Raw genomic sequence first — 22,330 nt, forward strand, 5'->3', positions numbered from 1 at the left:
AATGATGAGTTCTATAACACGTATTCATTAAGTATTAATACCTATTCCAAAGTATGTTATTTCTATCTCAAAGGCAAAAGCAAGGTTTCACAGTCATAAACCAACTGTTTACATTTCTTGCTAAGTAGAAAATAAGGAGCAGCCTTTACTATAAGAGAAGGGGAAGTTGTATGCTCTGAACGTAGGAGCAGAATCTACTGTAAGAATGTAAGATTTTTTTTTTCGAGAGATCTGAAAAAGAGGAAAATGTCTCAGTGCATGAGACTATCATTGTAGGATGAAGACTAATGAAGACTAGAAATGCCCTTAGATGAGACCCTTGGCATCCCGTTTATGGAGGAAAGATGATGTTTTATTGGGTAGCTGAAATACATACAATTTTGTGAATTAAGAGGTAGTTTTTCTTCTCAGATGAGGCATAACCAGACGTTGTTTAAGCTGAGCAGAATAACTTCTGTTTTCTCCTGTTCTTATATCCTCCTTTCTTGCTAGTAGTTGACAACAGAGAAGAAAGTTTTTTGTGTTTCCATAAACCATGTTTTCTCTTTAGATGGAGGAAATAATTATTTATACTGCATCCTGGAGGAAGCTTGGAATACTTTCTCTTTTGGTCTCTGAGAAAGAATGAAATACGAGAGAACAGCTAGGGGCAAGTAAAAGAAATTCTGGCAATTGGAGGTCAGGGAGATGTTGACTGGGACCACTAGTGTAGATGAAAAAAATAAACCTGTTCTCTCACAACAGGAAGTAATGGGAAGCATCAGACTTTACCAGATGGCTTAGGACTTTTACCAGGATGGCTTAGCTTTTCAGTGAGTTCTTTGCATCAGTATTCCTTAATACTTAATTCCAAGAGAGGTGGTACTATCACCTAACTTGGAGGTCTTCAAGAGGAGCCTTGACAATCAACTGGCTGGGGTCGTCTGACCTTGGTCCTCTTTCCTGCCAGGGGCAGGGGGTTGGACACGATGATCCATTGGGTCCCTTCTGACTTTATAATCTATGAATCTATGAGTTGATACTGCAAATATTTATTCCTATGATTAAGTTTACTGTAAGTAGATAACTTTTGAATTCAGACGGGTTACCTACATGTGTAAGCATTTTCAGGATGAGATTCTGGTCTTTTAAATAAAATGAGATTGGGGACATTAAATTAATGGTACGATTTGTACCCATTAAGTGTATCAACGATCACTTTTAGACTGTCAGTATGCATTTATGTACCTGTGGCCATTATTTTATTTTGCACCACTAGTTTAATCTTTTTAATCTATTGTATGTGTACAAAAAACACTTTGAAGTGTAGAAGAAGGTGAGTGTGAAATGAAACATATGAGAAACAATCAGTGGATTCAATTATATAGATAGATATATATATCGGTCTATAAATAATATTCACAGTAGCATGGAAGTTATAAACTCAGTTAATATACTAGTTAGGACAGTGCCTTCACTTGAGCAGTAAGAAACATTTGCGAGTATATTTTGGGACTTTGAACACTTCCAGTCTGGGAACATTCAAAGCATTGCATCACTTCTCTTTCTGAAGACTACGAGAACACTTTGTGCATGCTCAGTGTGCTGCATTTAAATTTCCATAATTTTGTTTCAAAGCTAGATTTCTGCCAGCAAGGCAAAAAAAAAAAAAAAATACTAGTTGTCATTCAGAATTAGGTATGTGCCAGCTATTAGGTCTTTTTATCAAAGCATTTTTTGTGTTTTCAGAGTGTGAAAGAAGCCTTCCAGTGCTTTCTTGTCAAACTGGAAAGAGCTTTTTGTTCACAGTTACATAACTTATAGATTCTTACTCTGTGAGTCACGCTTGCTCACTTTCCTTTATAACAAGATAAGGACATCTTCAAAACAGAGCAGGGGACTGTGGCAGTTTGGTAATGTGGTGTCAGTGCAGAAAAGGAGAGAATGGCTGATGTAATGCAACTGTGGATACAGATTTTTTTTTTTTTTTTTAAGTTCCTAAAATGTTCGGGCTAAGACTGGAGGGTGGTTTACTGGAGGGTGAGCCCTTGCTTCCGTTATCCCTGCTGTCAGAACTACGTTGGCAGAGCCCAGAGCGTGGACGCAGTGTGGGCTGATGACCACTTTTTCTATTAGTGTAAATGCTGCCAACCTCTCCCCCAAATGATTCGAGCTAAGCTGACAAAAGCATTCTTATCTGGAGCTATCAGCATCCAGAAGAAGAGTTTACCAAGGTAGTTGTGCCAGTGTGATCTTTTCACATAGATAGCTGACAGCTCTGTAAAAACGTTGTAGATTAAATCTGAACGCAAAGATTTTCAAGTGGAAATGTATTTTTGACCTTTCCTAAGCCATTTGAGTTGGGGATACTATAACAGAACTTAAGGAGAGATTGGATGGAACAAAATCTTATTTATATAATGCTTTGCATTTATGAACTCTTGGTGAGTTATGATCTTTTTTTTCTTTTTGTTCTCAAAAGCTTTTTGGCCTGGCTCCGCTTCAGCAATTTTTATAGTTTGCTAGCATTTTTGAGTCTCCCAGAATGGTTTGGCAGACATGCTGTGAAACTTGCTCAGGAAAAGAAAATGGAGAGGCACAAGGTGACTGCTCCTTCAGTTAAGGGAATATGACCAAGTTGTCTTAAAACACCTTGCAGTTCGCATAATCTCTAGGATCTTTGGTTTCCTATGGATGTTTTTTATCTTCTGTATAAGGAAATTGTGATGGGACCTGTCTAGCCTGTAGCCCACCCCTGTTGCAGCGCCACCGCTGCCCGCCCTACCCTGAGCACAGCGCCAGACCAGCCCCTGTCCTCAAGACTGCAGCAGGCAGCCCGCCCTGGCCCTGTTCACAAATCTGGTGGGGCCCATGCCCCCCCATGCCTCACCCAGGGGTGCGCGCAGTGGTGGGGAGCTGCCCTCCTTCCCTGCGCCCCCTGGGCAAGCTGCCCACAGCTCTGTCCTGCTCCCTGGGTTGCATGCACTGCCCTGGCTGGGCAGCACCTGCCCCTGCCTCTACCCCACTCCCTCCCTCACTGTGGGGGGCCTTGATCTGTGCCCCCCTATGCCCCTTCCCTCCCCCATGCCTCTTCCCCCTACAGAGTTACTCTCTGTTCTCCAAGCTGCCTGGTTGCATTCCTGGCTGTGTGCATGATGCAGCTGCATGCATGTGCGTGGCATTCATCAGTGACATTATTGGCTACACTGGCCAAAAAAAGCTGAGTGCTGATGATTTTAATTTCCCGGTTATCAGTGCCAATCCAATATGTCACTGATGTATTGGTGCACCTGTAAAACATTCAGCTGGAATTCTCTTCCCCCCAGCTGATCTGATGAGTGACCTTCAGAGTGTGCCATAGGGGAACACCTGCTTTTATTAGGTTTTTCTTTAAAGAATTTTGACAGTGGTTTTGATTGATTGATTGATTTTGAAGAGGTTGACTTCTGTAGTTAATATGATCAAATTGATTATTTAACTCTTAAATTGCCTGCTCCAAAAGAGCACAAGATGCACATTTTATAAAATGTCTTTTTTGACTTGTGTCTTTAGAGTTTGCTTATAAGCATGTCCCAGCCTTCTGTGCTGCCTCTTTTTTTTTTTTCTATCCTACTACAGAGTTTCTTGCCAGCTCTGCTGAAGGCAGCTTGAAAATGCTTCTCTGAGTTAGTTATGATAGTAACAATTTTCAGGGTATGCTGCATTTTATGTCACTTCAGTAGTCTGTGTATGAGGGGAAAACATGTGTTCTGCTTTAATATAATTTGGTGTAGTGTAGATATCAGTGTTGAGTGTCATTGTCCATCTGGTTGCTGTCTTAATTTCTCCAGTTGGCATTTAAAATTAGTTACACCCAATAAAAGACGGTGAGAAAATAGTTTATAAAATTGTAAGTTGTTGATGCAGTCTTCAGTATAAAAATGCCAGGTAAAATCCAAGGTGGCTTCTAGATGGAGCAGCTTTGTATAGTAACTTTAACCAAGGCTCCTTGGATTAAACTGTCTAGCAAATAGACCTCTTTGTTTTTATTTCCTTTTTTAGGCAGGCTGTCCCTGAAACAGGAAGCACTGGCATAAGCAGAAAATACTTGCGGTAGAAGGATACTGCTATTTGAAGCCAGTGACATGAACAGAGGAAGACTGGCAGACATCCAAAAAAAGTAGAACTTCACTTAACCTGTTTTATCATTGAGTCACCCAGTGAATAGATTTGGCTAGGGATCGTGGTGTTAGAGACCTGATGGTTAGGAGCCTAGAGGCTCAGCAGTGGAAAGTTATTCTTGGGAGAGATGTCCAGTGGTTAAAACTAATTTGCCCTAAACTTGGCTAGCTACTGTACAACTGCGTGTCAACTATGAATGTAAAATGAGATACGTGAGAAACCTCCATGAATGCTTCAGTGGGTCAACTGTCCGAATCGTAATATGTCTAACCCCTGAAAGAAAATGCATCGGTGCTAGTGAATTAGAGTACATATTCTAGATTCCTAATAAAAATGTATAAAAATTAAATTTTGACAGAGAGAAGAAAGTAAAGACTTAAGAATTGTAGACCAAATAGATAAAAGAAGTTAAACTTCCTGGTTTGTGTACCCTACAAGATACTCTACAGCAGCGGTTCCCTATCTGTTTTATAGGTACTGCCAGTGGTACGCAGGCAACCTGTCAGTGGTATGCGTTAACAGATTTATTATTACTTTATATGACAAAAATTTGCTGGTGGCACTTAAAAGTTGTATCATTTTAAATTGGTAGTGCACAATCTGTCAGAGTTTGGGAACTGCTGCTCTACAGGATACCCTACACTGTTGGGTATTGACTTCAGTGCTGGAAAAAATAACGGAGCTGTCTTTGGGTCCAACTCCCCCTGAGATTTGGTGGTAATGTCACGTTTTTGCGTTGCATATCAAAATAGGAAGTTGCCAGTTGTTTCAGTGCTGCTTACTAGACTGAGCCCATCTAAGAGACAAAAGTTGATGTCAAAAGTTGCCAGAGCCAAAGAAGAGCTTGAAAAGTAAAGTGGCAAAATTTATCTTTGAGTTGGAGATGGTTTTCAGAAAAGAAATAGTCTGAAGAATAATGCTCTTGAAATTCACTAGGGGGTGCTACTGAATCTTTGATGGTTAATACCACATGCTGTCACATACATCTGGTATATTTGTAACGTAAATTATTTATTGTGTTGTGGGAAACAATATTGTTCCCTGCATAAGCATCTTGATATAGTATTGCTTTGATTTAAAGGGGCATTGATATGAATCTCCCTTCTGTTTGAATTTTTGTATCTGGCGACAAAAGAAAGGATGGGAATGGAAGATGCCTACTTGGATACAATCCTTTCCCCATGGTTGTAATTATATATACAAAGTTTGAGGGTACCTAAAGATGCACAGTGAGCTGTGCTTGTGCATTCAGCTGGTCATAATGGATCCTCTCTGGGGTGAAAGGATAGCTTGGTCTGTGACCAGATTTCTCCGCCCCCTGCTCGCCTCTCTTTGCCGTCAGAGTGGTGGTACTGTTGTTGTATACTAGTGTGAAATTGGACCTGGGCTTAGTTCTTACCCTCATTGGAAGTATCGGAGGTTACGTTCGAGTGTCAGTCACAAGTCTGGAAGGAGACCTCCTCAGTCCTTGAATCCAGTCCCGTGCTAGTAGAGGTTATCATGTTGTTTATAAAGTTGTCAAGTTTCATCTTAAAACTAGTTGAATTGTCTGTCCCCTGCACCCATCTTGGAAGCTTGCTCTAGAGCCTCACTTGTCTGATGCTTAGAAACCTTCTTTAATTCCTGTCCTAAAATTGCTTGTGTTCAGTTTGCATCCATTTGTTTTATGCCAAAGATGTCCTTAAGCTTAAATATTGCTCGTGGTGTGTGTGGTTAGGATTTGGATGCTGCCTAGCCAGCATTTCTCAACCCGTGGACCACAACCCAGAAGTGGATTGCAAGAATATTTCAAAGGATCGTGAACAGCAGGGTAGAGGGGTTGCAGGAAGGTGCCTGCCCCTTGCAGCGGGAGAAAGGGGTGGGAGAGAGCTGCATGGCTGGGCTGGTGGCACTGGGGTCCATGCCCATGCTTGTGGGCGCAGGGTGGCCGGAAGATGCTGCTCAGGGGATGGGAGGGGTCATGACCAGGCTTCCTGGTGTGGCGCGGCAGCCCCAGCCCAGGGTGGAGGTGGGGCGGGGGTTGCCACAGGCCTCTCCTCCCTCCAGGCTGTGTTGGGGCTTGACTCTCTCTGCTGCCACGTGCATGAGCTGGAGCTGCTGCAGCCACCAGGCTTCAGCCCTAGCGGGACAGGGGCAGCTGGAGGGGTCGGGGCAGAGGGCTGTGGCTTGGGAGTCAGGGTTACCAGCAGGGCTGGTAGGGGCAGGGGGCTGCTAGTCAGGGGTGAAGGACACCAGCTTGGCCCAGCGGGGCAGGGGACTGGGTGTCTGGCCCTGGCAGGGCCAGGGTGGTGTGGTTTGAGACAGGCCATGGATCTTTGCAAATGGGTCCCAGTAGGAAAAAGGAAAAACCACTGCTCTAGGCCATCTATCAGCTGCTGGGTGATAACTACTTTTGATAACTGCCTGATTCTAGTAGCTGTCCCCAACCTATTATTGTTCTCCCAAATTCCCTAGTGGTGATAGGAAATAATTCCTCTTTGTCTCATTTATTAAGAAAGCAACAGTCTTCCAGCTAGTAGTGAGGATTTTCTTCTTTAGGTGAGCAATTGATGTATGTGTTTAAATAAAAAAGCAAATAACTTTTTATATATAAATAGTCTCTGAGATACAGGAGAATTGAATTCAACTAACTGGTCATTTTTTTTATTTAAAAAAGAATCTTGATGATGCTTAATGTTTTACGTATCTGGCACATCCACATGTGCATTAACGTGCTTTAGTTAATGCGCATTAAATCCTGTACCTTCATTGTGAGGTACTAGGAAAACGCGTGTTAGCCTGTCTTAATGTGTATTAACTAAGGAGCACGGTTTTTAAATGATGCTTTATGCACATTAGTCTATTTTAAAGCACATTACATAAATAGCATGGCCTCTTAAGTGATGCTTTAATGCATATTAAAATGTACATGTAGACATTTCCCCTCTGGAGGAGAACTGGGTATTAGTCTAACAAACACAGGTACTTAAACACTTGTGAAGTTTTCTCTTTCTGTTTTGTATTATGAGACAGTGATATGGTAATGAACAGCTCAGACTAGATTATGCAGTATTAGACCACATGTCAATATTGGTCTAGGTTTGATTACTTGGCAGCAGTACTGCCCTGGGTTATCAAACAAGCGAATGGGGTTTCTGCTGGTTGATGAGTGCAAACATTCCCTTTATGCTTAACTACGTGATCATGTGTAGATCACAGTTCCTTATCTAAAATATTGTCCTTTTAAATATCTGCCCATTCAGTATATAACTACAACTTGGAACAGAAGGGTTGCTTGTGATATGGCAAATCTATTATTAGGGCATCTTGTTTTCAGAGTAATGGAGTAGAGAAGGCGGCCCCACTAGTCCTTACTTGTGTGGGGCTTGGCGTCACAGCAGGGTAATGGCTGATTAATAATCTAGAAAGGGTTAAAACCCTTTTTTCTTGTTTTTGGTGTTTAGTATTCATGGAAATGCTTTTTTCATTGCAAGGTCTAGACTACAAGCAAGTGAGCACTGGGTTACTTTCCTCCACAGTGAAAAACACTCTTCAGTGACCATATGTATAAACAAAGCACTTATATGAAGGCAGCTTGGTCTGGAATTTGTGTATCTAATTTGTGGGATTTTGGGGAGTGCGGGGGATGGATGGGCACACAAAGAGGGAAGAGGGAAGGGTGGAGGCAGGCATTTTCCTTTGCAGTCTCGCGTCTGCTTTTGAGTCAGTGTGCAAGAGAGGTTTTTGGTGCTCAGCACTGGTCCTGTTTCTTGAGGCTAAGGCAGGGGCAGGCAATTATTTTGGGCGGAGGGCCGCTTACCCAGTTTCGGCAAGCTGTGCAGCAGTGGCCATACCACAAATAGTAGCCTGCTGTTGTTGAAAGTTACTGGCTACTGTTCTGTGATATTTGTGAAGATTTTAACTGCAGGTATGAGGACGCGGAAAATTCAGCACAAGGATTTTTCCAATATTCAGCTTAAATTCTCTCAGGGGAGCTGCCAGGATGCTCTAGCAGGTTCTCTGCATGAGCCTGGCTTCAGCAGGAGTCAGAGTAGTTTCGGGATGATGTTTGATTAAATGCAGAGGATGACTGATATCATGCTTGGGTTCAGTCGTTCTTCTCCACCAGGAGGGAGGAGTAGGCAGCAGAAAATCTGGTTGTAACAGCTCTATAGTAGTGAAGAGTTTATCTCTGCCTGCACCTTACAGCCCCAACCCAGCTCCTTTTGTGCATGTCAGTTCACTGGATCAGCTGCCAAACTCTTATGGTTTACAAGGAGTAGAAATAGGAGACCAGTAAACTGAATTTAGCTAAGCCAGCAGAAAGTGACATCTTGGCTTTGATTAAATTAATTTTATTCACTTTAGTGAGCATGTGTTCACCTGGTCAGGGCATTTGGTTTTCTTGTGAAGTCTTAACAGAAAGGCCAACAAATAATCTGTTTTCATGGGCACTTTAAAGCCATGTGCTCTAGAAAAATTTCATTAATAGTGGATTCTTGCTCTGCTCCCTGGCTCCCATTCCCTGCCTCCCCTCTCAATTTAAATTCCTCTTAATTTAATTTCACTGACTGGTTTGGCCAGTATTTCTAAGCTTGGGTGCTCTAAGGAAGTGAGATGCCTGAATAAGTTGTTGTGTGTGTGGGGGGGGGGGGGGGGGTGTTGGTTTGTTTTTTTTTAAATCAGGATATAGCGAACCCTCCGCTCCTGCCTCGCACTTCTCTGAATCCTACCTGCCTCTGTTTATCTAAATCAAAACTTTTTCTACTCTGTTCCATGTAAATTCTTGTATTGTGCTCCTCTTTGTATTAATGAGGCACTTTGCAGCAATGCTTTCCTGACATTTGTGTGTTCTCTTAGCCTCTCCTCTCCTTCAACTAGGAACAGCTGCAGTGTAGTATCTCTTTATGGTAAGGATGTTTTTAATAAAAATATCTTTGGCTGGTCTCTCCTAGTGTAGGAAGGCCAGGCCAAAGAACTGAACCTTGTGCTTGAAGTAGAAAACGGTGAGTTTGGTGGTGGCCCTACGGTCTTGGACCAGGCCTCGAGGAAGTTGCATCTCTTTTGTGGGGAGAATTTCATTGTGGCAGAAGAGTGTGGTTGTCATCCCAATTTTTTAGATGATCTTTTAAACCTCCTGGGCCCAAGGGGAGGGAACTGACTGATTTGGCCAGTATTTCCAGTCAGTTGAAATTAAACAGAGGGAGGGAACCCTTTTGAAGACAAAAGGAACAAGATCTTGAAATGTTGTGAGAACATTGTAGAGAGCAAAGGATAGGTTCACTATATTCTTGGTAGTCTGTGTTGTGGAAGAGGTGTACTATAGGATCTCAGTAGTAATTGCAGGCCTGTGTTAAGTCTGAAGATGGGCAGAAGATAAGGCAGGGTGGCACTGCTAAAGACCTAGCTGGTTCATAGGGGCATGAGCTTTTGTAGGCAGCAGCTTTGTTAGATGCTGTAAGTGGATGAAGGTATTAGCACCTGATAAGCTAGGCTGTTGCATAGGGAAGCTCATCCCTCCCTGAACCAGTTAGTGCCTAAAGTGGCAACATGCCTTCTCTTCTGGTAGCACTAGTAGCATGAAGGCTTTGTACTTGGGTGTATTATACTGCTATAATGTGGCTCGATGGTGGTAAAGATGTGCATGACTGCAGGGCTGGCCCATCCTATCCTGCAGAACCTGTGGCCACAGGGGGCCCGGAGCCAAGGGGCCATGCCCTGCTCAGCCCCTCCCGGCTGCACCATGTTTAAAGGGCTCGGTGCAGGCAGAGAGCCCCTTCCTGGCTTAGCGGGAGAGGAGTTCCCAGCTCCGCTCCCACCCTGGCCCTGGCCCCAGCCCTGGGGAGGGAGGGAACCTAGGCGTCCCCAGCATGTGCTGCCCCTGCCCCCTGCAGCACAGCCCATGTGCATGTAGCCTGGCCCTGACTTATTTTATTTCAGTGAGTTTATACTGCAAGTAACCATGCTTTTGATTTTTCAGTGGATCGAGGGCCGCAAAATTATCTTGTGCAGGGGGCCCCAAAAAATTGTGGACCAGCCCTGCATGACTGTGTTGTTTGTAAGGATGGGGTGGAATCTGAGCCAGAGTTAATGGAGAACGGACTCACAGATGTTGCTATGTGAGATGTTAGCAGCAGCTCCTTACCGCTTCTGAGTTGTGGGTTTCATTAACCTTCAACCAAAGGGAAAGTGAATCATAGCTGTAAACTCTAGACTGGTTTCTTTTGACCACAGACATTAGCTCTTATCTTTTTTTGGTTAAGAGACTGCTGTTTAGTCACAAGCTGATGTCATCCCATCACTACACCATTGTGGCAGTACTGGTATGGTCATGTTTGCTGAAGGAGCCGTGGAGCTTGGTCATCTGTGTATGGCTGGCACCTTGAGTTCATGTTGTCTGCTCAGGTCAACTAGGGGCTGAAGGTAGGTGTCAGAGTGGAAAATATAGAGTGTGTTTGTGCGAGTCCCCATCAGTTGGAGGTCTAGAGGCAGTTTCTTACCATTGTTTTTTGGGTGTGTTCCTTCAGGAGAAAGGACTTGAACTATTTTAGCATGTTTTCCTGAACCCTTCTCAGCTCTTTTGGGTGAGGCAGCAGATTTTGGCCATCAGTGGTGAGTGAGAGCAGTGTTGCAAGTTCCAGAGGCCTGGGAGGGTGGGGGCGAATTGAAGTTCCTGGCTCCAGGTATCTCAATGAATAAATAAAAATTGTTGTCTGTGCCTTTGTGTCTCTGATGCCTGGAGGAGTGGGGTAGATGGGAGGGGCTAAAGCTTTTGTTTTTAATAGGGTGGAGTTGGCTGTGTAATGTTTTTAGTTGCTTACTGTATATTTTACAGTAGGTGAATTCATAGAATCATAGAAAATGGGGGTTGGACGGGAGCTCGGGAGGTTGCATCTAGTCCAGCCCCCTGCTCAAAGCAGGACCATCCCCAAGTAGATCATCCCAGCCAAATTTTGTCGCAACTAATTGGCATAGAGAAAAGGGTGCATCGTGGGCATAAATCAGTAGAAAATACTTTTAAAATAGCTTTTGAAATAATTAAAGAGTGAAGGTTTATTGTAGTTAGGTTAGGATTGCTTGCTCCAGGGTCTGAAGTTGAGAAAAGGCTGGAGAGCAGGCCGTTTAGACCATGGTACCAATCTTGTGTGTATTGTGGAGACATAACTTCTCCTATGCCTGTCAACTCATTTGATTGGGAGCGTTGAGCATCCTCTCTACTGTAATATGTACATTGAAATACAGGCATCATAGTACTCAAGATGACTTTTTAAGTCTCTTCTTGATAGCATCTGCAAGGGAAAGGGTAGAAGAAAATAACCATTTAATAATGTTTTTCTTTTTGAGGTGCAGGTTTCTGAACTGGTTAAGCTGAATTGTTTGGGAGATGACATCCTTCCACTTAAATTGTAGTTGATAAGTGACTATTGTCTGCATGACCCATGGCTGTCAGAAATTCCTGTCTAGTCGGCAGTATTTCATGTGAACAACTGGGGGGAAGAAGGGAGACAGGACAATTTAGTGTAGTAGCAGAACTAAAAATCTCTCAAAAACCCCCTATTGTGCTGGCTTTAGGCAGTTTAGTTAGGCAGGAGAGAGATGTTTGGTAAAAGGAAGTTATACAGTACCATAAATATTAAATGGATGTTCAGCAGTTTGCGTCAGGGCCATGTCGTTATGATAATGACTAACCAATTGCCCGTCAAGAATGACAGGGGCGGGGGCGGGGAGGAAGTAGAGGGGTTGGGATGGAGTGCCGCTACCCAACGCCCCATGCCACCCTCCGTCCGGTCCTCGGCTCGGCTTTGGAATCACGGCAGCGTTCCCCCATGCTTGGAGCACTCTGATTGGCTGTTTGTGTCAGCCAGTCAGAGTGCGAATAAAGCGTTACAGACAGACAGACGTAGGCTTTTATAATATTAGAATTATAGTTCATCTTTGGTGAAGTTGACTGAAGAAAACGTAAGATGTTAAAAAGAAGTTAAGCCTTTGTTTATGGGATCCACCTGCATCTCATTCTTCAGCTGTTGGTTGTATTCAGGAAACAGCATGCCAGATCGGATCATTTTACAGTCCCCTGTGTATTTGTGGCATCAGAATGTTTAGTTCCCTTTTTCATTTAGCTTCCTCTGACTTCACCTGCAGGCAGTAAAGGGAGAAAGCTCTGCAATTAAAAATGTATGTAAAAGCACTTTTGCTAGATCCTAGTTAGGAATTAAATTCCTAATTTAATTCGTAGGTAGGAGTTAAACTTGTCAGTGGAAGAAAATCTAGGTACTGGTGTTTAACTGATATAAAATGCACTCATGTCACTTGTGGCTGGTTATAAAGTGTGTTAAGGGGAGGACCCAAGCCAGTAGAAAAGGTGAAATGGAAAGGAAAGTCTAGTTGTTTAGCTTTCCAGTGTGTTTTTCCAATTATGGGTCTTATCTCCTATTCTGCACGTGTGTCTTGAACTATAGAAGAAACAGAGCTCTTGTGGTATGAATGCTTTGTCTGGTAGTTGGGTTGACTGTCACAGCTGATCAGCATGAAAAAATGAGTTTGGGTTAGAAGAATTGGTCTCATGTAAAAAGAAATTTAAAAAAAATCCTAATCTCTTTATTGGCAAACAAGATATTATTCTTGTGCAACAGATGTATGCAAGTACATTGCCAGGGTTCCTATGACTAAATTGTGTTTGTTTTGAATTGAACAAGTTGAATCTGTTTTATTTATTCCCTTCTCTCCCCCATGTCCAGGTTGGTTAACTTTAAATCTGGGGAGTTGTCTTTTTGGCACTTTCTTAAAGAAACATTTAAAGGGTCCTTGATTTTTGCACACAGAATTCTCCTTGTCGTATCCTTTATAGACAGGCAAGTCAGATCCTGAAAAAATTGGCTTTTTGTTCACAAAAAAACACGTGTTAAATGTCGTCTTATTTTTCAGTGGATAGAGTATTTTTCTAGTAGATAGAGCACTGGGCTGTATTCCTAGCTCTGCTTTGCCCTATTAGGTCACTTTAAATAAGTCCCTTGGCCTCACTGTCCCAGTTTTTTCTTGCCTTTTAAAATGGATATGGTTATACTAACCTCCCTTATAAAACTCTGAGATGTACAGATCTATAGCTGGCCTAGGTCATTGATTTTTCAACCAGGATGTCATGGCACCCGGTGTGTCTTGAGATCCTTTCAAGGGTGCTGCAGAGTGCCATGCAGTATTAGCACTACTAGGTGTGCACACGTAAGCCCAGAGATTTCAAATAAGAATCCAGTGTTAGAAATGTTCAGACCTGTTGTGGTTTTTCCGAGTTGTTTGCAGCAGAATAATTTCTCTTTTTCTTTTCTGTAGTCAAAAAAAATAAGTGCAAAACGAAGAACTTGCATTTTCTGAGGGGTGCCTTGAGTCTAAAAAGATTGAACTGCTAGCTTAGGTATTATATATAATTTATCCCAAGGACTATTTTCTTATATATAAAACCCTTTAAAATAAATGCAGTGCATAAAATCAAGAAATTTCACATTTCCTTATGTGTCTAAGTTAAGCCGTTTTTTTTTTTTTCTTCCTTTTCTCAGTTGACTACATCGTGGAATATGATTATGATGCAGTGCATGACGACGAATTAACGATCCGAGTTGGGGAAATCATCAAAAATGTGAAAAAATTAGAAGAAGAAGGATGGCTAGAAGGGGAGCTAAATGGGAAAAGGGGCATGTTCCCTGACAATTTTGTAAAGGCAAGTTCTCTGTATTAACTTCAGTCTGCTCCGCTAGCTTAGGGGCTATTTTAACCATATAATAACGTAACAAGATTTGTATTTATGTTGTTTTATTAAACAAATTATTTTACTGATATTATTCTTTAGGTTTCTTTTAAAAAGATTTACTTTCCCTCCTCATGTTTCTGAATAAAGTTAAAAGTAGTTACAGTACTGTTTATCCATGTTTGCTTTAATACTTTTTAGTACTTGTCTCATCACTGAATCCTTAGCTCTTCAAGGCTTATTCGTTTTCTGGCATTTTTACTTGTGTTATAAAACATTTATCGTGGTACTATGAAGACATGTTTTAAAAAAATGCTTTATTTGTGCTATTTGGCTTTAAGGGAGAAGACAAGTGCCTAAGTGTACTCTGAGTCATAAATATTTCTTCTAAGTAAAGTATTTTTTGTACTTTCAGTGTTCTTGAAAAATCCATTTTTCAGGCTTAACTGTTTCTTTCACTTCTGTATGTCTTAGTCTGATGTATTCCATGCAGTGATCTTTACTACTTCTTTCTTTTAATGCCCTCTTGATATCTGAAGTTTGCTTCATAAATTACTTCATTAGGTGCTTTTTAACCTTTCTGAGCAGCTCTGAGGGATTCCTTGGCTTAGCTTTCCTAGTTAAAATTATGATCAAAGAATATAGACAAATTCCCTTTTTTATTGTCTTATGACTTGTATATTACCATATTTACTTGAATCTAAATTGATCCTGAATTTAAGACAACCCTCCAATAATTAGTTTCTTTGTATGGGAATTTTATAAATTTGTTATAATTTACCAGGTATAGAATCTAACTATCAGAGGGTCATCTTGACTTCTTCACCTTCCCATTGCTGCAATAGGGGAAAATAGTGACTGGGAGGAGATCAGGTGACCCCTTGCCCTTTGCCCTCCACTCCTTCCCCCTGCCACTGGCACCAGGCCCTCCCACACAGCTCCCTACAGCATCTGCCTGTCTCCTCTGACTCCCCACAACCCCCCTGCCTTCCTTTTTTGCTGCTGGATGGTGCTTGGGCTCTGTTCCCTCCTGGAGGACAGCATGTGGAAGCTCAGCCATTGCTGGCCCATATAACAATGTCAGTACTGCTGTCTGGCCAGTCAGGGCAGACTTTCCATGGGCTCTGTGCCTGGGAGGGAACTCGCCCCAACCGGAGCCACGCTGCTCTTGACAATAAGGGAGAAAAAGGGAAGTGGGGGGGTGCAGAAGCTGCAAAAGGCCAAAGTGGAAGGTGATGGGGCAGGGGGCTGTTGGGCATCTGACTGGCCCAGACTCAGGCTCAGGGCCACAGCCACAGCAGTTGCCTGCTTCCCCCACCCACACACCCTCCTGGTCCCCCATACAAATCTAAGAAGAGGGGCTCCGCCTCCCCCCCATGCTGATCTGGGGGGGACTTCATCTTAAATTCAAGTAAATATGGTCTTTTTTACACACAAAATAAAGACTTGTAATATCCATCGCTACGGCAATTGACTAGCATATAATTAACTGAACAATTGACTGGCATAAAAACTTACGTACGTTTAATAAAATGACATTTGGGTCACTTCTCTGTAGTTTGTTTATTCATTTATTTATTTTTTGAAATACTGAAACATTGCAATTCTGTATTTTCTGCTTAGGAGTTTTTTTTCCATTGGAGATAATTTGTTATTTAGAAGTGTGGGCTTCTTCCCCTCCACACCGCATCTGTTCTCTTTGTTTTTTTCTTTTTCTTATATAAAGGAAAAAGCTAAAATCCCAAACACAATGATTTGGGGTAACCCCTATCTGTAAGGTTAATTTGGGTAAAAACAGTTGTTTTCTGTAAGTACAGGTGGCCACCCTTCAGGGATGTTTTATTAAATAGTAAACTTCTTTTGAACCGAAAGTGCTTTATAAGCATTAATGAGCTTACTTTCCTCTGTGGGGTATTATGAGGCTATTGTGATCACTGGTCTGATGAGGTTCAAGTGACTTCCTGGTGTTATACAGGAAGATGGTGTTAGAGACAGGAATAGAAACCAGGTCTCTGCTTGGTCTTGTGGCTAAACCTCAAAGACTGTTTTCTTCCTCACTGCAAAGCAGAGATTACTTAAGGTTGATTTTGTTCTATGTTTTCCCAACAGATCCATTTATTACTGTTCTATATGTGCCCTATCTTTACATAGGCTTTTTATTTTTCATTTGTGGGTAGAGTTTTTATTTTGGATATTTCACTGCATTTCTGCCATTAAATATTGATGTAGCTGGTGTAGTGCACCAAAAAAAATCTTCCAGCTGTATTAGGTCCTTGGAGAAGGAATGAAATTTGATTTAAATTAAAAACAAAACAAAACAAAAAACCCCCAAAAACTCACTTCTCCCAGAGCCCCCTACTGCCCTTTAGTTCTAAACATTTCAATATATGGCTTACTGGTATTTATGTAGAAGAAGCAAATGTTCTGATTTAAAAGCGTGTCTTAGTAGTGCATTGTTATTGGTGGAGCCCATGGGCATTTGGCATAGGAGAGCTTCTTTCTTACTGGCTTACTGTGGTGTAGGTGGTATATAAGGCCATTTGCAGGAATAAGACCAGGTTAATGCCCAGCTTGGAGGGTTAGGGCTAAAGATATACATTTATGAAGTTTTCCTTTTATAGACTGCATAAGGCACCAGACTTCAGCTTCCTGTCCTGGCTCTGCTCTGAAGAGCACTGCTTCTCCATAGGGCTTGGGGGAGAGGTTCTGATTTTTCAGTCCTTTCAGCTATTGGTCTCCTTGTCAAAGATTGGCAGTAGATGTGCTGTCTTCCAGGGGAGGTTGCGCCTTCAGGGGATAGTGGTTTAGCTCTACTTGTGACAAATTAACTGCCTCCTTTAGGATGTTTTTAAACTTAGAATTCAAGTTATAGGCTGCTGTATGACCAGGCCATCAGATAGCAAGCCAGCAAGTAGCTCTCTTAGGAAAGAGGCTAGCAGGGAAAGCCTTCTGCATGAGATCCAAGGTCAGAGGGAGAGGACCCTAAACAAGGGACCTTTCCACATCAAGTGGGCAGAAGTCCTGGCTGGAAAACACCTGCTTACATAGAAAGGGCAGAAATCTCACAGGGATGAGACTTTAGGAGGGGACCAGACAGTAGGATTGGTTTTCTCTTAACGTGTTGGGTGGTTTGAGGTTGAACTTTAAACGAATCCTTGAAAGAACTGAAATTCTGCTGTTGTTGGAAGTTTTATTTGATGCTCTGACTAGCCAGTAAGTTGATTCGCTAGGTGTCACTTCTGTTTTGGCGGTGTGCGCTTTGTTCTGGTAGGAAGTAGGGATGTAAAAGGTTAAACATTTTAAATAAGTACATTTATACCAGTAATGCATCAGGTTACTATTCTGTATCTTTTCAAGTGCTGGCTGCTTTTAGACAAGTTGAAAATAATTTACCAAAAAGCTTGACTTGCGTCAAAACATCTGGAAAAAGATGTGGATGGGGGGAAAGCAGTTTCAGCTCTGCTAGCTGTTACCAGTGCTGTTAGTTCATCTGTCTCGTTAATCGTGTCAACTTGGAGGAAAAATCCTACCCTCTGGCAGCCAAGGACAGTTACAACTGTTGCCATACAACATATGGCTGGCCTGAAGAACCACCAAAATGTCATTGGGAGGGTTATGGCTGGGTTTTTCTTCAGTGTGTTGGATGCCTCAGATTGTGGCTGCGTAGTCATCGCAGATGAAGTGGATCGTAGTGGTGTGTGCAAGTTTCTTTGCTTTCCCCCCGTCCCTCCCTGTCCACCTCGCTCTGGTCTCATGATGTGGGAGGAGAGTGGCATAAATATGTCACGAAATTGTCACGCCTAATAGCTTTTACATCAAAACCTGTGATTCTTTGCTGCTGAGAGCATGGGCAAAGGGTGATCAGCCCATTCAGACTCAAATGTAATTGACCGTTAGCGTGTGGATTATTAATGTATTTTTGGGCTATTTTTAAACTCTTACAAAATAGTAGGGGGTGTGGGGGGTGTGTGTTGTAAGCCAGGGGTACGTGGCCTGCAGAGCCTCTCTATCCAGCCCATCAGGTGGGCACTACCAGAAGTTGAGGGGCATGGCCTGCTGCAGAATTTGGGGCCCTTTGGCTTTGCCAGACGTGGCTATTGGTGGGAAGCATGGCTCACTGCTGCTGCCCCTAAACTCTCTCTGGGGCTCACTGCTGCCAGTGGACCCCTCATTGCTTCTGCCAAACCCCTTTTCCCACCCCCGTAGTGGCCACTGCAGCAGCCCTCATGCCCCAGGCTGGATCTGGCCTGCAAGGAGCCTTAGTAAGCTGATAAATCTAGTCTTCAGAGTTTTGCTAAAGATTAATTCTGCTGCTCTATACAGACAAGAAAGTGAATTATTATGTGTTGTTTTGGAACATTTGTTACACAGGAAGTGTTGCTGGAAATCTTGTTGCTATATTGTGGATGCTGCTGAAATTTGGAAAGAACTTCCAGAAACTTTATAGCAAGAAATAACCAGCAGCAAAGTTAAATTTCAGGTAGTAAAGTAGTGGGTGGATCAAGGACTTACTCTACCTCCTTTTCTTGCCAATATTCTTAACACAGAGTAGTGACTTCCACCAGTTCAATGGTGCAACTTAAAAAAATATATATCCTCAGCAAACATATACTGTTTGAATATGGTTCATCTCTGGTTGACATGATTAATGGGTGATTTAATAGACATCCATGTTATTTATTCTGCATGCCTCTTTAGCATCTGGGCATCTACCCTGGTGCCACGTAATACAGCAGCAGTCTTTTTGTAGTCAATCAAAGGCTATGGAAATAGGTTTTAGTGTATTTAGGTGCATCTTCTACCCTTCTCTTTAATCCAACATTGACTACTCCAGCTGTGACACGTCCATCAGTTTTTGTCATGTTTTCTTTTTAGACGGTCATCAGAATAGGCTGGTTCTTAATAAATAACTCAAAGCAGTCAACCACTAAAGTCCATCGCACGTTCTGGGGAAGAATGAGCGTAGAACCCCCAGCTCTCTTCAGTGAAGCTCAAGCAAATGGATTGTTACGGAAGTATTTTGAAGTTTTCTACAACATTTAGTTAAAGATGCATCAAATGAGCAGTGCACCCATACAAGTTTTCAAGTTTGTTTCATTATCTTCTAAGTTGCCGTATTTTCTAGCGGACAATAAGCTATCATTATCGGTACAGAATTATAAATATTCATAATTTGAGAGCTGAGTTAATCAGAGCTCAGGTAAACTGAATAAAATAGGAGCTTGATACCATCTAAGTGGGCTTGGTGGAGAATGCTGATCAAGGAAGACACGTGATAATGTCTGCTAGATTCAGGCCAGGTTCCAACACTTGTGATGACTTTGCTGATTCTTTGTATCCAGTAGTATAGACCCTGCATCCTGTGCAGGGTCAATCCCCTAATACAGAGTTTCCTAACCTGTGGTATGTGTACCCTTGGAAGTACACAAGACATCTCTGGGGGGTATGCAGGAGAAATTGTGTAATGGCAGATTTAATTTTCATTATAATAATCATTGGCACTCAAGGGGTTAAAGCATATGTTTTATGGTAGGGGTACAATGGCAGCTGATGCATCTGGAAGGGGGCATGCACTATGAAAAAGTTTGGGGACTTCTGCCCTAATATATAAAATATGGTGCAATTTTTTTAAAGTTTGACCTTAAGGGTTAGGTCAGTGGTAGACAAAATGCAGCCTATGGGCTGGATGCAGCCCACCAGGTCATTGTATCTGGCCCACAGGGCCCCTAAAAATGTTAAAAAATTAATATTTATTTGCTCCTGGCTGCCTGTCATGCGGCCCTCAATGGTTTGCCAAAACTCAGTAAGCAGCCCTTTGCCCGAAATAATTGCCCGCCCCTGAGTTAGATGGTTTCCCCCTTGTTCTTATATACGGTAGAAGAAAATCAGCCTTTAATTCCAGTTTTTATTACTCACTAACTCAATGTGTTATTTTATTTATGTTTTAATAGATTATACTATATTTATACTTTAGCCTATACTGATTTAAATTCAGATTTCATTTTTAAATGCTTTATTTTTAAAAAGGAAAACAGTTATAATTTAAATTAAAAAAAATGTTTTAAATTTAAAACAGTATCCTTGATTTTTTTTTTTCCTTTTAAATCATTGTGGTTTTTTTTATTCACCTCACTCCTAAAACAGACTTTTTGAGTCATTGTATTGGAATATTGCAAATTGTGTGTTTTATTTCTGTCATTCAGTTTGATCTGTGCCTGTTTCTCTCTTATGATATGAAATAGTGATTTTTAAAAAAAAGATTATAACTCTAAGCATGCTTCATTCCATGTGTGAGGTTGTGGACTTTTGTTTTGTTTTAAAAATTGCATGTTTTTATTAAGAAAACCCACCGCGGTACCTGGGGCAAGGCTCCCTTCCCCCACACATACATACAAACACAGCATGTGAAACTAGGCTGAACAGGAAGATGGTGAAAGCATGTATTTGACTACACTACATATAAAAAGTCAGTGGGGAAATCTTTTCTCCTCTGTTTTAACCTCTCATTTTAGGTTCATTGTAACAACAAAGTGTTTAAAACCTGCATTTTGCATATTGGCATACAGGAGAGCACACACACCCATAGACTCTCTGCCCGACAAAGGGTGCTTGTGCCTGAAAGCTTGCAAAGAACAATTTTCCAGCTACTTAGTTGGTTTAATAAAAGACTTCACATCTACCCAAAGAGCCTTGTCCGCATTTCAAATTCTGACACATTAGTTTAACTTGCTGTCCAGATAGCATTTAAAAATCTCCGAAGATTTGATTAGTTTATTTTGTACTTGGCTGATCTAGCACTTGGCATTGAAAGAAAAAAAAGAAAAGCCGTTTGAGAGAGCTGCTCAATACTTAAATATTGTAGCAGAAGCAGCCTTGGATTTTTATTGTATCCATGCAGATTAATAAAGCAGCAGAAATCCACCTAGCTTGACTGTAAGCTCAAAGCAGTTGTCTGAAGGAGGGAGGAGCAGTGGGTAGGCTAATTAGCTGCTTCCATGAGTTAAGGTAGGAAACTTTTACTGAATACTTCCTGGTGGTACTTTGACTATTTAAACATACAGCTTTTTTAGTGTGTGACTTGGCTATGCAGTTTCACTTTAGTAGTTTGCTCAGTGGAGCAAAGATCTGTACCAGAATTAGGCTGGGGGAAGAATGTTTTGCCAGCCCAGGTGTGCACAGCTGCTTCTACCAGCTTCGGACTAATCCAGGAACCTTTTCAGGTTAACGTGTGAACTTTGCTCGCTACGGCACTTTTCTTCCTCCCCCAAAATAAAAAAAAAACAAACAACCCAGCAGCACTGGGTGTGTTCAAGCAAGTATGTCTTTGGACCTGGTAAGCTCTTATTTCTTTATCTCAGCACTCTTAAAATTAAAATTGTTACCGACTTGTACTTCAGTGAATTTCAGGTGTGATAAACTGCACAGTCATTCTGCTGTTCTTGTTTAAATATATTTTGATTGGAAAATGACTTGATCAGATGTTTAATGTCTTGTTCAGAACTAGGAAATGGTTGTCAGCGTTCCGGCTCCTTGCTGTTTGCTTTGTTTTGTTTCATTTTGGTTTTAAATGTTTATTCTCCTTGATTTGGTTTGTAGTTTATGTAAGTACTTTACATTTTCAGTGAGTTATGGTGTCGGCCTGAAGCAGATTTTATTTTAATTGGGGAGATTTATTGACCTTTCTAAAGAAAAGTTGTTTGATCTCATTTTGTGGTCTCACTTTTAATGAGTGATTTTAGAATTACAATAATGTAACAAACTTGACCTGCTGTTTTCTCAAACTCTCTGTATTTTTTGCATCTTAAATATCCTTTTATTTTTGGTATCTTATCAAATCTTGGCAGGATGCTAGTCAAAAAGACAAACCTAAGCTGGAAAGTGTTTCCAAGTATAATGTCTCCTCTGTAATTCTCCTTTTTAAAAATAGAAAATTGAGCTTACCCAAAACTTTAATCAGGATGTCTGGGATCAAGAGAGATGATAAACATGCTGGCCTTGATTATGACATTTTTCTGGATTTTTTTTTTTAATCTATTTTTTTTTTTTGAAAGTTAGTTACTATGACAAATAATTAAAAAAAATCTTTAAGTGATGTACAAAAATTCTTTTTCTTAATTACCTTTTGCTACATAGATATATATATATTCAGGGCCAACCCCCTCTAAGGTAATTCCCTGATTATTTTTTAGCAATCTTTGCTGTGAAGCAGGGGGACTTTCCTAAATGCTCAGATGTGCACAGCTTGTTTATAATCCTAGGTGGAGCGCCCCATAAAGATGACAACCGGGTAATAATACCAATGGAATACAGCCAGATGAATACTTTAGGGTATTTTGTATAGTTGTGCAGTACTGGCACAGAGCTCTGAGAGAGACAGAATTATATTTCCAGGATCCAGTGAATTGCATTTTGTTTGATTTACCAGGAGAAATTCCTGATGACATCACACCGGAAACATAGCATGTCAACAAT

General features: G+C 41.5%; 1 protein-coding gene across 5 annotated transcripts in view; it reads left to right on the top strand.

Moving 5' to 3' along the window:
• The window catches only part of CD2AP (CD2 associated protein), a 123,268-nt gene that overhangs the window by 15,412 nt on the left and 85,526 nt on the right, over positions 1–22,330 (top strand). For 3 of the 5 annotated variants that reach the window (XM_019480569.2, XM_059729010.1, XM_059729015.1), the window contains exon 1: positions 21,162–21,191. The exons of 1 other annotated variant lie outside the window; for it this stretch is intronic. In XM_019480569.2, coding sequence (XP_019336114.1) covers positions 21,177–21,191 — 15 coding nt within the window. In that variant the 5' untranslated portion in view covers positions 21,162–21,176. Of the gene's footprint in view, positions 1–13,670; positions 13,832–21,161; positions 21,192–22,330 lie in introns of those variants that run through there. One more of the 5 variants, XM_059729022.1, reaches the window with a different exon arrangement.

This window comes from Alligator mississippiensis, chromosome 1, assembly GCF_030867095.1.
Source record: "Alligator mississippiensis isolate rAllMis1 chromosome 1, rAllMis1, whole genome shotgun sequence".
NCBI lineage: Eukaryota > Metazoa > Chordata > Crocodylia > Alligatoridae > Alligator > Alligator mississippiensis.